Genomic DNA, 13,776 nt, shown 5'->3' on the forward strand with positions numbered 1-13,776 from the left:
ATTATCTTTGTTTTAAATATATGAGAATTTTTCTTCTTCAAATCCATTGCATTGATCCATAGCTTCCTTTACAAGACAAGAGTTTTAAAGCTAATTTTCTAATTTTCTGCTCTTTTTGTGCCCATTTCTACTTCCAGAATGAATTCAAGATATTCACTCTATGTTTCTCAGTCTCTGGGGGCTCATGGAAATTTTGGTGTATTTTGGGGGGTTATTTGGGGCAACCCTGTTACTTCTCAAAAATACCTATTCAGAAAAAAAAGTGGAGATTGTTGACCATGAGATATCAGGCAGGAAAATATGAAAATTTTGGAAGTCCGCTTCCATGGCAGTAAGATTTCCCAATATCAAGAATTTTAAAGAAATATAAAGTGATACAATGAATAAGTAGAGGTCAATGTCATAAGGAAAATTAATATATTATCCTGATTCAGATAATAGTTGCTAGTGCTGATTATGCAATACAGAGCAATTTTTTTAAAGGTGAAATAAAAAAGCAAGTGTGCGAAATTATGAGAATTTATCACTGAGTTGTTTTCTAGAGCAGAAATATTACCTACCTTGGCTAGTTTAGCAACAGAATTTCAGGAAAGATTTGAGCCCCTGTAGATTAGAGATTCTTGTTACAGGAGAATAGGAAAGCTTTTAGGGAGTAGGGCCCTTTTTTTATGATCCTAATAATGTGAAATACATACCTTAGCCCATGTAAGACAGTTGGATGATACAGTATTTCCTCATCTCACCTCTTTTCAAGGCTGAACAAGGCCTGGTCATTCAGTCTCTCCTCACAGGATGAATGCTCCTGCTCTCTACATTTTTGGTCCTCCACTGAATTTAGAGCAGCACAGGGAAAATTATGATCCCCAGTTGAATGGGAAAGTGGTGTCTGGGGTTGGAAAACAAAAGCTGCAAAAACAAGAGACATCAGGAGGAGAAAAACAGAGCAAAGAGATACCTCTCAAGTGATGCGCACAAATACACACAGACTGGGAAAGTACAGCTGGGCCTGTCATTGAGACTTTTGTGTGTCAGGATCCAAGGAGAAACTGGTGGGGGGTGAAATTTTGGCAGGAATGTATTACAGTCCACAAAATTAGGATGAGAAAGGGGATGCCATATTGTCTGAACAAATTAAGAACATCTCCAGATTGAATACCTTCATTCTCATGCAAAACTTTAATCTCTGACAGCTGCGGAAGGGCAGTACAGCGGGATGAAGTCAGCCCAGTTTTCTGGAGTGTGTCAGGAATAACTTCATGATATATTTTACATTTTGATAGATCAAATTAGTATATGTTATAGACATAAATACTTTTACTGGAGTAACCTTTCTAAAAAATTTGCTTTGTAAAATCTATGGCAAATAAAACTTTTACTCTCCAAATGATACTTTGCTTCTACAAATGAAAAAAAAAATCATTTTAGTAATAAAAATAAAAGAGAAAAATAGTTGCAGTAGCTTCATAAGCATTGGCTAGGTCTTGTACATGACTCTGATTTTTATGCTAATTAACATTGCGAAATCAGAAGCTAAAATATGGGATAAGTTTATACCCACAATTAATAGCACATTTTTTTTCTCATTCATTCTTTTCAAAAACCTGTATTTAAATCTATATTCTAACCATAATAGAATGATCATATCTCACTTTCTCTTCTTAAGCCGTGTGTTTTTGCCTGTTTAAAACATTTTTATAGCACAATAATCATGGGATTAAATTTTTACAGAAGTAGTGATTTATCTACTTTAGTGCTTTGGAATCTCTTTCTACATACTTATTTCCTGGGCTTCTGCCATAAGGAAAATCCCTCTGTCTTCACTAAGAATCATATCAATGTACCTAAAAACAGAGAAATACTAACTCTGTGCTAAGTGCCTTTCTGCAATATAGAAGTGAACCAGGAGAGCATGGAAAAGCTGTCATACAGTTGCATGGATGCTCCTGGACAATTTATCTTGAGCTGCAGTGCTGATTCCTTGTCCAGGCTCAGCAGATGGAGATTTCCTCAAAGACTTTCTTGTTTCAGCATGCTGGAAAAACGTGACCTTTATTCAAGAAGAGAATGATGTAACTTCTGTGAGATCAGAGCAGCAAGCTCTATGGGGATGGAACCCTGGGTTGTGCATTTATGGTGAAGTAGGAGAAATTACTAGCTTTAGCAATACAGCATTCCTCATAAAGTTTCAGAATACTGCTTATTTTCTCAGTTGTCTGTGTGAGGTGAATGATGCATTACAGGGGCTTACACACACACAAACTAAAGCTATTTTTATAGCTCACTTAGGGGTTTTTTTTTGTGTTTTTTTGGTTTTTTTTGGTTTTGTTGTTTTGTTTTTTTTTTTTTGTTTTTTTTTTTTTGTTTTTTTTTTTTTTTTGTTTTTTTGGTTTTTTTTTTTTGGGTTTTTTTTCCCCCTGGGCATTGCTTCTGCCAGGTTAGATGATTTCTCTCCTGAGTATTCTTTTGTTGCGGTGGTGTTTCTTCATCTGCCAACTGCTGTTCTATACCAACAGAAATTACTTAGGTCCAATCTGCAGTCTAGCTGCAGATTTGAGGCGGTGGGATTTTTTTTCCCTTTGTTGGGGGAGTGGGGATATTCAGTTAGTCCAGACATGGAAAAGTTCCTTTTTATTCTCAGCAATGTTGAGTCTTGACTGACAGAGTTGAAAAAAATGCATTCAGAACAAGTATTTCAATCTGTAGCCTGAAGAGCTTAAAATGAAGACTGTGGAAGCTACAGAGAGATTAATTTCTGCCTAGGGAGCCATGCCATCCTGAGTGTTAGAGGGCTAACGGAGGAAGGGGGAGAAGTGGGGATGATTCAGGACACCTGAAGTTAAATCCTGCTTTGAATCCTCTCCCAGACTATGTATGTTGAACCTTCCTACTCTAAAGCTAACATTTCCATATTCTTGTATCTTCTGTGGGTTAAAATTTAAAAAAGAAAGGTTGGAGTGTGCATTTGGGGCTTTTAATTTATTATAGTGTAATTTTTGAAATGCTCTGCTGAATGAACTTTGAGTTCTCATTAATTTATATTGAATAAAAATCCTAGCAGAATTTCTTACCCTGATTAGTGTCTAAAATGTAACAGATTAGTTAATCCCATGAGGATAAATTAACATTTGATACCACTGATAAGAGCACTGATACTTTTATTAGCGTTATAACTTTTTCTGCTGCCCTTTTTTTTTTTTCCCTCATATAGTCTTAGATGATTATAAAAATTTTTGTATACCGGGCTATGTTTTGGCTCCAAGGAGCATAAACTCATTAGGGAATCCTTATTGTTTATTCGTAGTTTACCATAGACTTCAGGCAGACTGCTGCCCTACAAAGTTTAATTCTACTGTAGTATAGTTCTATCTTGAAATGAATTTATTATTTTGAAAATTAAAATAAAGAAGAAAATTGTTTCTCTGATGTTCTTGCGACTCTGCATATGATATTAATAAATGTTTTGCTATTAGCAAAATAAAAGGCATAATATGAGCTTTCATCACCAAAATGGATGCAGTACAGAGTAATTTTTAAAAATGGAATGTATTTTCTTAATGGAGAGAAAGGATAAGGATCTCAGTACTGCTTGCAATAGATGCATTAAAGAAAAAATACTTATCTTCTATCTTTGCTAAAACAGAAAATGCCACAAGCACCTTGAATCAACTGTATATTGGATTTCAAAAGTCATCTCTCACTGGTTCACAATTCTGTGCTCCTGCTTGTTGAAGGAAAACCAGAAGAATGAAGCACCTTTACTGGGACAGATTGAGCAGCACCAGTAGCTGATATTCATGCATGGCCCTGGTGCTATCAGAGCTCCTGTGTTATCTTGAGCAAGGTATGATTTGCAGAAGCATCTGGAAGCAGTGGCTAATCAATTAAATAGGGAAAGTGCTGTTCTCTGTATTGGGTCGATACCACCTTGACACAAATAAGAGGGTAAGTGTATCTCCCTCTAACGTTAATTTTCTAGGCAATTAACATATGGAAAAGATTCACAAAACTATTTCTGGCTATTCAGAAAATTTCAGTTGCAATGGCTGATTTTTTTACTTTCAATAATTTTGTCCCTCTTTATGAAAATTCATTAGCTTCACTTACATTTTTTTGTGGAAAATTATCAAAATGTACAGTGATTTTACCACTCAAGAAGGAAACAATATTTCAGACTGCTTTATTAACAATTTTGATCTTTGAGAAATCACCACCATTTGGGTTGAGACCAGCTGCTCAGAAATTCCTGTAAAATGGGAATTCAAGTTTGAAATGTTGAGCAGATGGAAAAGTGTATAGAGAAAAAGCAGGTTTAGCCTAGATAGGAAACACTAGGGAAGAGTCTTCAACCTGAATATATTCCTGAATGGATTTTTTCCTTGCCAGTCTCTAAAAAAGAAACTTATTAAAAACCAAGCAAACTAAAAACCCCAAACCACACCAACAGCAGTACAAATAACAAACTGGTAGAAATGTAAAAAGAGTAACAGAGGAAAAAGTGCCCAGTCTTCAGATTCTGTAGCAGTCCAGGAGCTGAGTCCAAGTGGATGTTGCAAATATCAGTAGCAGTCAGCAAAAGTTGACTGTTGGCAATCATTATGGGAGCTGGACTTCAGAACTACAGTATTTAATATCAGGAGCCAGGTATTTTTTTTTTTTCTACTTGCTGGGATAAGACTCTTTAAGGGCCTGAAAAAGGCTTCTATTTTTTTCACAGTGACAATTTCACTAAAGTGTTGTTTGCACACAACTAGAACACTGATATACACTTAAGCAGAATGGCAGAAACTATGTTCCCTACAGGATCTCACACAGCAAGTCTCTGTAAGACTGGAGGTTCAGCTTCTGTCTTTTATGGCTGAAGACCTGTCACAGAACAAGATATGTAAGCCAGAATTACATCATTTAATCATTTTTCATGTGCAATCATTTGAGAGAAAAATATTAATCAAGATAAGCTGGAATACCATGATATAACTTCCAGTAATTCAGCTTTGCCTTCCATTAATTTGTGGGCTCAGCTAATGGGAACAGGAGATGACTTAGGTGACTAAAGTGTTTAGGCATTTCATTGCTATTGAAATGTTATAAATCAGTTGCTGGAATGCCTTAATTCCTTTTCCTCTGGCATCTCTACTAAGGAAGGATCACAGCAGTTGCAAGGAAGTGTCATAATGAGGTTGTATTTGTATTTTTAAGTGATGTACATGCTATTCAATCACAGTCAGTAAAACTTCGCTATTTGTGATCTGGCCATCATTAAAATGTTGGAATCTACTAATCGGAGCCCAACTGCTCAGCAGAGACCCTTCAGAGGTAGTATGTGTTCTCCATTAACTATACACTTGCTATTCCTTGCCAGGGATATGACCTGAGTTGTCAGGAAAACCCCAGTGCTGCAATGCATAAACAGACAATGAGAGATTTGTGTCGTGGTACTTGCAAAGGTGTTGTGAGGAAAGGGAGATCTCTCTACTCTCTACCTCATCTTTTGTATGCCACTGTGGCTATTTTGTATGCAAGGGATTTGTATGCCAGGGTGCAGCGATCCATTGCCTTGCCTCAACTTTCTGCCTAAAAAACAGGAAAACATCTCATGGAGAAGAAGCTGCTTGATGCCTTGAATACAGATGATGCACACAGAATATTTAAATCTCCTCCAAGTTTTGTTTAAGATTCCATTAGGATGCAGTTGTGAATGAGCTTCTTTTTGCATATGTAATTAGAGAGCAGAACAGATGGGAAAGGCATCGTTTAAAGTGATGTGTTCATTAAAATAACCAAAGCTGCAAAGTGTTTGTTCCCCAACAGTGAATTCAGGATATGAGACTCCTCAGGTTTCTGACTTTTTTCCCCCCTACTTTGAGTCTGGCAACTGTGCATGACAACAATGAGATCTCTTTTGCATCAGTTTTTGTTAGATATCACCACTGTTCCTTAGGGCAGATTGATGGTCATTCCCTCATATGTGGTGTGTGCTCAGTTAAGATATACTAGGAAGCAGTGGGTATTAAGAAGCAGACACTACATCAAGGGATTTATTTTAATTGCATTTACTGTAAGAATGGTCTATTGGGATTTAAAAAATAATATAGTGATTTTTATGTTCTTTTAAAAAAGATCTATGTGGACTATATCCTGATAACTACTGTTATCCCTTGGGTTATTTTTACTTTTAACTCTCAGGTTTTTAAATGAAAATGAAATAATTTTAAGAAATACAATTAGGGAGTTTTTACACATACAGACTGTCTATTTTTTACTAGAAGGAAAGCCTTCTAAAATTAGTCTAAAAATGTCCAGAAAATATTTCCTAAAATGAATAAGGGATGATCCTTACTCTCCTCCACCAAAATAGCAGAAAAGTTGTTTTACATAGTTTAAAAAATGAAAGTATTTTTCATCTATAAAAATGCTTCCTTAATAGGCTTGCATCTTTCAGCTGCTAAGAAGGAAGACTAATTTGAGGAATGAATATTGTATCTTTCTAATCTTCTACCCCTGCAAAATGACTTTTATTAGATGTATTTTTTAGGGAACTTAGAGCTTCAGAGCTTACTGTTTCTTAATTCTTGCTAAACTTTCAGAAAGCTGTTGAAACTCATGGAGAAGTATGGCAAAGGTTGGATCTCTTTTGCCAGTTTTTAGTAAATATGGTTTGATTTAGGGTAAATCCTAGTAATGAATTCTAGAGAAGAAGATATCTAGTCATCATTTGTGTTCTCTTTTTCTCTGCTGCTATTTTCTCAGTATTTTTTACCTTCTAAATATCAATCTTTTCTTCTCTTGAAGCCAAATGTTCATTATTGGCCCATCACTGGTGTTTTCTTTGCATGGTCTTGTCTGCAGATGCAACCCTGCTGTTATGTGCTAAAAAGAAGAGCTTTTCAAACATGCAAAAGCAAATCCCTACCCTGAAGATAGGAAATGGATTATAAATCCAAATTTAGCTAGAATAGCAAACAGATACAAAAAAATGAACAAATGCATGCTCTTTATGATAAGGAAATAAATGTTTGTGCATGCTAGTATCAAGAAAAATTGTTTCAATTAGAAGTGAAGACCTGTAAGAGGACTGAAGCGTCTTTGTTGGAGGACTCTATCAGTACATGGTAAATGCGACCTTCCCTCAAAGAAACTTGAAGTGTGGAGTCTTTAATTATCCAAGATTTCTGCATAAGCATAACTTTTCCCAGTGTGACTAGACCCACTGTAGCATTCCAGGATTGGAAGGGACCTTAGAAGTCCTTTATAGCTTCACATCCTTCCTTTGTCGGGGTCCTCACAGCTGGAAGTATTTTATTTTCTCTGAGTAATGTCTTTATCAACACTGTATTATAAAATGGAGAGAGGAAGACAAGGCAAAAATGAAAACCTCCACTGATGTCCTACTTAACTACAATGGTGACAAAGAGTGCATGTAGATTTAAGCCATTTAGGAGTTTGGGTCTCTTATATTGTTTTCTAGGTACTGTAGAAAATGGCTGCCCATATTTTCTCTGAAGTGCAGTAAATGCATGATTTCAGTATTTCAAAGATTTCTTTTTGGTCTTGATTTATCTTTTATGTAGCAGAATGACAAGCAATGTCTTGGAAAATAGCAAGGTGTCAAACGGTATTGATTTCATGGTATTGCAGTGACCTAGAAAGTGTTATTTCTCATTGAAAGATTATGTTGCGGTTTTCCCATAAAAATAAGATTATACAAACTCTAAGAACGTTTCAGGCTATTACTACGTAATTATTTAAAAAACCATATTTTTTCTGTGCTGAAAGGCTATAGAATTGTTCTATGATTAGATAAAATAATCCACTGAATTGTAACTACCCCAAAAACTCCATCTTACATCCATAATTTGCTTTCTAATGAAATTTCTGAGTAAGGATCTTCTTCTTTTTTAATTCATGTCATTGAAACTTTTTTATTACTGATTTAGAAAGAGTAGGACACTAGACTTACTGCAGTACTCATATTTTTAATTTTGTGATTTGAAGTAGAAACAAGAATTCTTCCCATGCAAATTAATGTTTCCAGTTTTCATCATGAATGAACATGAAAGTACCAAATTTTTAAAAGAATGATTTCTAACTGAAACAGAACAGACATTTTCAAAAATCGTCAGTGTCCCCCTTCATATAGGTCTGAAAACTCAGTATCCTTTGACAGTTTGGGTAAAAATATAAAATCTGTGAGCCTACCCCTACTTTGCTGCTTACTGACAATTCATTGTGGGGAATAAGAAAGGAAAGATAACATGTTGGCTGTCTTTGTGTGCAGTAAATGTGAGGTAACTCACTCCCCAACTTTGAATACAGAGCTGAAATGTGTAATTAATTTAAAGGAAGGTATTGTACATGAAAAAATAGGCCCATATTGAATTAAATTCTTTATACTCCTAGAAATAAATTGTGCATGTGGCATTGAGATTATCTGGTTTTCGTGCTGCTTTCTGTTCAACAGAATGAACCAATGGAACCAAATGCAATAAAAACAGAAAACGTGTTGGAATATTCATAATTTTAAAAAATTAAGCCTTTGAACTTCAACTCTTGTAATGAAGCTAATACTGTTTGTTAGCAATAATTTTTATTTGGTGTAAAATCATTAAGAATTTCCACTTTTACAAGTTCTTAGCATTCTGAATATAGTTTTATGTCTTCTGCATAAAACATGTCGTGGTTTTTTCAGTGGTTTGGTCAGTCTGCAGTAACAGCAGATCAAATTACTTGTTTTGAAAATAATGCTATATGAAATTTTTCAGCCACCTTTTACCACAAGTATGCACTGGCTGGCTGTGCTGGTTAAACTTACAGACTTTTATGCACAGGAAAGATTCTTGGGTGCTCAAAGCTATTTGGGCCACATGCTCAGTGTTGACTTTACTGTTGATGAACTTGGAGTTCTCTATTGACAAAGTTCAGGTACAGTCATTCTTGCTGAAGTTTAAATGAATTGTCCTGTGTGTGGTGTAGAGTGCTATGTGGTATAAATCAGTGTATCTCATGACTCACTTGGTTCATGTCTCTGGGTCAAATATTTTGGCTGCTGACTGCATGAATATGTTTAATCACATTAAATTCTGGAGCAGCAAAAAAAATAAAAATAGGAAGCAGATATGGTCTGCAATCCAATTCATTGCACTGCTACTACCAAAAAGCTCTCTAAATGCTCCTCACCTTTTTAGGGAATGTAAACTGTATTAGATGCATCTGTTCAGTATCTTTAATACAGCTTTTTGGTTCTAACCTCCTTCTAATTTGTGTCTATTGGTTTCATAGACTATTGCGCTATTTGTTGTTAAAAGGCAGTACATGAATTAAAAGGGGCAAGAATGTGAAAAAACATGTATCCACTGCCTATTTTTCTGCCATAATAAAAAGTGAAAATAACAACTGTAATAAAATTCAGAATATAGACTATAACTATTAAAAATAAACAGTTTACACTGAGGTGAATAGCAATTATTCAGCAATTTTAATACACTACTCTAGTTTCAGTATGACGTAATATTCCCTGTAAACTACTAATATGCTGTTATTTTGCTTTTTCCCTAAAGATAATTCATTATTCTTTCATAATGTACTGGCCATAAAGTTCTGTTCACTTCAAAAATAATGCCATATTGTGTAAATTAGGTGTGATTTTGAAATTCCTCATTCATTCAAAAAGGCAAAATATATTATTTATCAGTAGCTCTTCTTTTTCTAATCCAGTATCAAACCAAATTCTGAATTCCAATGAAAAAGAATGGTTTTATTCAGAAAAATATTTAATGATATGCAGAACTGTGAGCATGTACACATTTATAGGGATGTGAAATTTTTGGACCTACTGAGATTGAATGGAGATTAAAATGTATTCAAATTCCTCCAATGAATTCAGGTTGTTTTCAAGATTTCACAGTGGGGAAATTTGTGTGTAATCAAACATTTTCATAACTTATTTAGAGCATGCGCTTGAAAAAAGAATTTGAAGGAAAAAAAGGATCCTTGGACCACTAAGGTTTATATGCATCAGCAACAAAGTGAACAAAGTAGTCATCTCCCCCAGATTATGCAGCTTGGAGAATCAAAGCGGAAGAGGACAAATTTGATTGATGTTGACTGGCTGCTTCTGATGATTGGCTGATGTCTGCCCTGCCCACTCAGTCTGACCACCATTCCTTTACCATGCTGGTCTGCTCAGCAGCGCATTTAGCTGCCATGCAGCGTGTTTCTCTTTCATCCTTCCAACTATTTATTTCTTTACTTGCTTGGAAAAGCCAGAAAGAAAAATCTGAAACTGAGATATAAGATAATATTGTTCACTGCTCTTTGCAACCTTGACTAAAATCTTGTCTCTTGCTTGTTAGAAATGGTTACAGGGCAGTCTGTCTTGAAAAAGTAGTGTTTCCATCTCATGGCCTAGATATGAGTATTGTGTCATGTCTCTAACTTTTCTTATGCATGATGTGAAAAATCCTTTCCAACTCTTCTTACATAAAAATAAACACTCAATTTTTACAAACTTTTTAAAGGATTTGTAGGTGTGACCTTTTGAAACCTAGTTGAAATTTACAATGACTTTTTAATCAATTACAGTAGGCCAAAATCTTGCCTCAGTAATATGAATGTACTAAATAGAGAAATTATATCTTTTTATGCTTCAAATTCTTTTCCTTCAAGGGTGCTTAACAAAATCTCCTGGTTTAATGTAAATCTCCTGCATTATGGTAAAACCATAATATCTATTTTAACCTTCATAGCATCATAGTACGTCACACTTTTTCAACAATTGCATTGTTGAAGGAAATTTCATTGATTAACTGTTTAACTTTGTCTTTCATAAAACTTTTTTAAAAATTCTCACATTTGAACCTTTTTTTTTTTTTTTTGGTAGCCACCAAAGGGTATTTTTTACAAAGGTGGCTTTTGTACAGTGCCAGCTTCTCATCTTTGTGTGTCATCAGTCTCAGATACATGAATTTGATGAGGATATTAGGACAGGGAGTGAAAACATCATCTCTGCTACTACAAGATGTATGTAGAGTTAACTCTTCCAATCTCCATGCATGTATGAAGAAGCTGCATTCTGTTTTGAATAATCAGTCTCTGCAAAACTAGATCTAGTTTGAATTTGGGAATGTTTGGGAATATTTTTCCTGCAAATGCTTTTCAATAAGGGTGTTGTTTTGGGTTTATTTGTTTTAAATAACATTAAATTATTCCCTACAGCTGTAGTATCCTGTTTATTTTACTAGGTAGAGCAGGGAGAAAGCATCTATTGCCAATCTTGAGAATTTTAACAGATTAGTTGTCATTGGTGTAGTGCTACACTTCTAATTACAATGAAAAACAACCACATAAGACATCAGATCATCCCGTTGATATGACAACATTAAAATATCCAATGACCTGCAAACGTTAACACCTGTAGCAGCTAAATGAGATTTAGGGTTGTCTAAGACTGAGGCAATGCTGCCGCCTAATGATGGGAGTACATAAGATGCAGTATAGCAAAATTGCTTGTTTGGCAAGCAGGAGAGGCTTGTGACGTCAGTTGAAGACTATAAGTGAAATTAAAAGCAATAAAAATTGGCCCATGGACTGCACTACATGATTTGGTGGTGTGTCAAGACATTTATTTGGTTCAAAGCTAAAAGCAAAATAAAACCCCTGTAAATCACATCAAGTCTGTAAACATTTTGTTTTCTGTGTATTAATGTCTGTTATGATTATAAAGAGAATGATACTCCACTTTTTTCTGTTTTGATAGATAAGGGGTTTTTATTTCATATATTTCATAATGCTTACCATTATAATATCTATCTGAGAAGTTTTATTACTCTCTGAAGAATCATAATACAGTTTCCCCCTTAATATTTTTATTTCAGAATAAGAAATTGCATTAATTAATGTCTCAATACTACATTTATCAATGGACCACTGGCCTTCTTTATTTAGAACAGTTGAATGCAGTCTAGTGGCTGAGAAGAATATTAATAGTATTACTGTCAAGTTAATTCATAGACCCATAAAGAGCAATAACACTTGTGTAAGGCATCTGCCAATGTAATCTGTGACAGCTTGTACAATAGCAGATCAAAACTGGATCTAGCCCTGCTGTACCTGCTCCTTTCTCAGTTCTTCTGGTGGATCTTTCAGTTTGTGCTCTAAAGTGAAACATAAAAAAGCAGAGCACTCGCTCTTATTTCCTCATTTTTTTAATCTATATTATCTCTTCAGCTTGAAATGTTAGTGAAAAAGCATAGAAAATCCAAAAAAAATTTATTGATTTGTGCCTTACTCTGAAAAAGAACTTCATGGAAAATTGGTCAACCCTTGAAAAATTACAATTTGTCAGAAAGTAATAAGCTGTGATTAAAGCATTATAAAGGCATTGATAGGTTAACAGGCATCCCATTAAATCGTTATCATTATATAAAAGTATGATTAGGGCAGTAGATTTAATGTACTTAAAGACTGTGCTAAAGTTTGTTCCGTTTTTTTTTTTTTTTTTTTTTTAATGGGAACTCGTATTTCCTTTGTATGTGTTCAAATATTTTTGGTATTCTATTCCTCTCAGCTGGGCTGACTTCCAGCAATCAGCATCTTCACAATGAATTCATATCAAAGCAACTGCCTGAGACCTAAATCTCCCTTCTGCTTTACAACAGGTGCAGGAGGTTGGTCTCCATCAGACAGTGATCATTACCAATGGCTGCAAGTGGATTTTGGGAACAGGAAGCAGATCAGTGCTGTTGCAACTCAAGGCAGGTACAGCAGCTCTGACTGGGTCACTCAATATCGGATGCTCTACAGCGATACAGGGAGAAACTGGAAACCATACCACCAAGATGGAAATATCTGGGTAAGTAATTGTTACGAAATGGGGGCGTGTCCTCATAATGGTGTTGTCAGTGTTTTTTTGGAATTCTACGACTTGTACGACTATTCAGTGTTTATATCGGGACAGAACAGAGCTTTGCTCAAAACACAGTGATTCAAGTTGTAGCTGCTGTCAGGAGGGCTATCCCCAGATTAGAAAACCCATTTTGGAATGATGGTATTTAGCAGAACATGCAAATATTTTTTGATTGCTGCTCAATGAGTCTCTAATGCTTTACCTCCTTTTTCCTTTTAACTAATTTCATGGAGCAAGAAAAAATAGGGATTTGAAAATTTTTCTGTTAAAATTTTGGAAGGTAATTTTTTCCTTATGTGTACATGTAGTGGAGAGCAATTTCATGATGTACGTGTTGTTTTCCAAACAGATGCTACAGGTTTGTGTTTGTTTTAGCTGGAATGGAGAGGATTTTCTTCACAGTAGCTAATATGGGGATGTGTTTTGGATTTGTGTTGGGAAGACCATTTCTAATTCAGGGATATTTTCCTCAAAGCTGAGCACTGCTTGCACAACCTGAAGGCCTTTTCTACTTCTCACCCTTCTCCAGCAAGTAGGCTGTGGGTGCACAAGAAAAACTGTGAGGGGGCACAGCCAGGGCAGCTGACTCCAATGGACCACTGAGATATCCCTTTCCTTACCATGTGGAGTCATGCTCACCATAAAATCCTGGGGGAAGGAGGAAGAGGGCATGTTTTGAGTGATGGCATTTTTTGTCCCAAGTCACTGTTACACGTGATGGAGTTGTGTTTTTCTTGGGATGGCCAGAGAGCTGCCTGCTCATGGGAAGTGGTGAAAGAGTTCCTTTATGACTTTGCTTGAGTGTGGCTTTTGCTTTACCTATGAAATCGGCTGTATCGTAACCCATTAGTTTTCTCGCTTTTCCTGTTCTCTCC

General features: G+C 35.5%; 1 protein-coding gene across 1 annotated transcript in view; it reads left to right on the forward strand.

Moving 5' to 3' along the window:
- Window positions 1–13,776, forward strand: part of CNTNAP2 (contactin associated protein 2) — a 765,857-nt gene that overhangs the window by 70,212 nt on the left and 681,869 nt on the right. Inside the window, exon 4 of the mRNA XM_066189178.1 lies at window positions 12,654–12,847. Within this exon, the coding sequence (XP_066045275.1) occupies window positions 12,654–12,847 (194 nt within the window). The remainder of the gene's footprint in view (window positions 1–12,653; window positions 12,848–13,776) is intronic.

Source organism: Chamaea fasciata, unplaced genomic scaffold (genome assembly GCF_029207755.1).
Source record: "Chamaea fasciata isolate MVZ Bird 193981 ecotype frontalis unplaced genomic scaffold, bChaFas1.0.hap1 SCAF_1, whole genome shotgun sequence".
Classification (NCBI taxonomy): domain Eukaryota; kingdom Metazoa; phylum Chordata; class Aves; order Passeriformes; family Sylviidae; genus Chamaea; species Chamaea fasciata.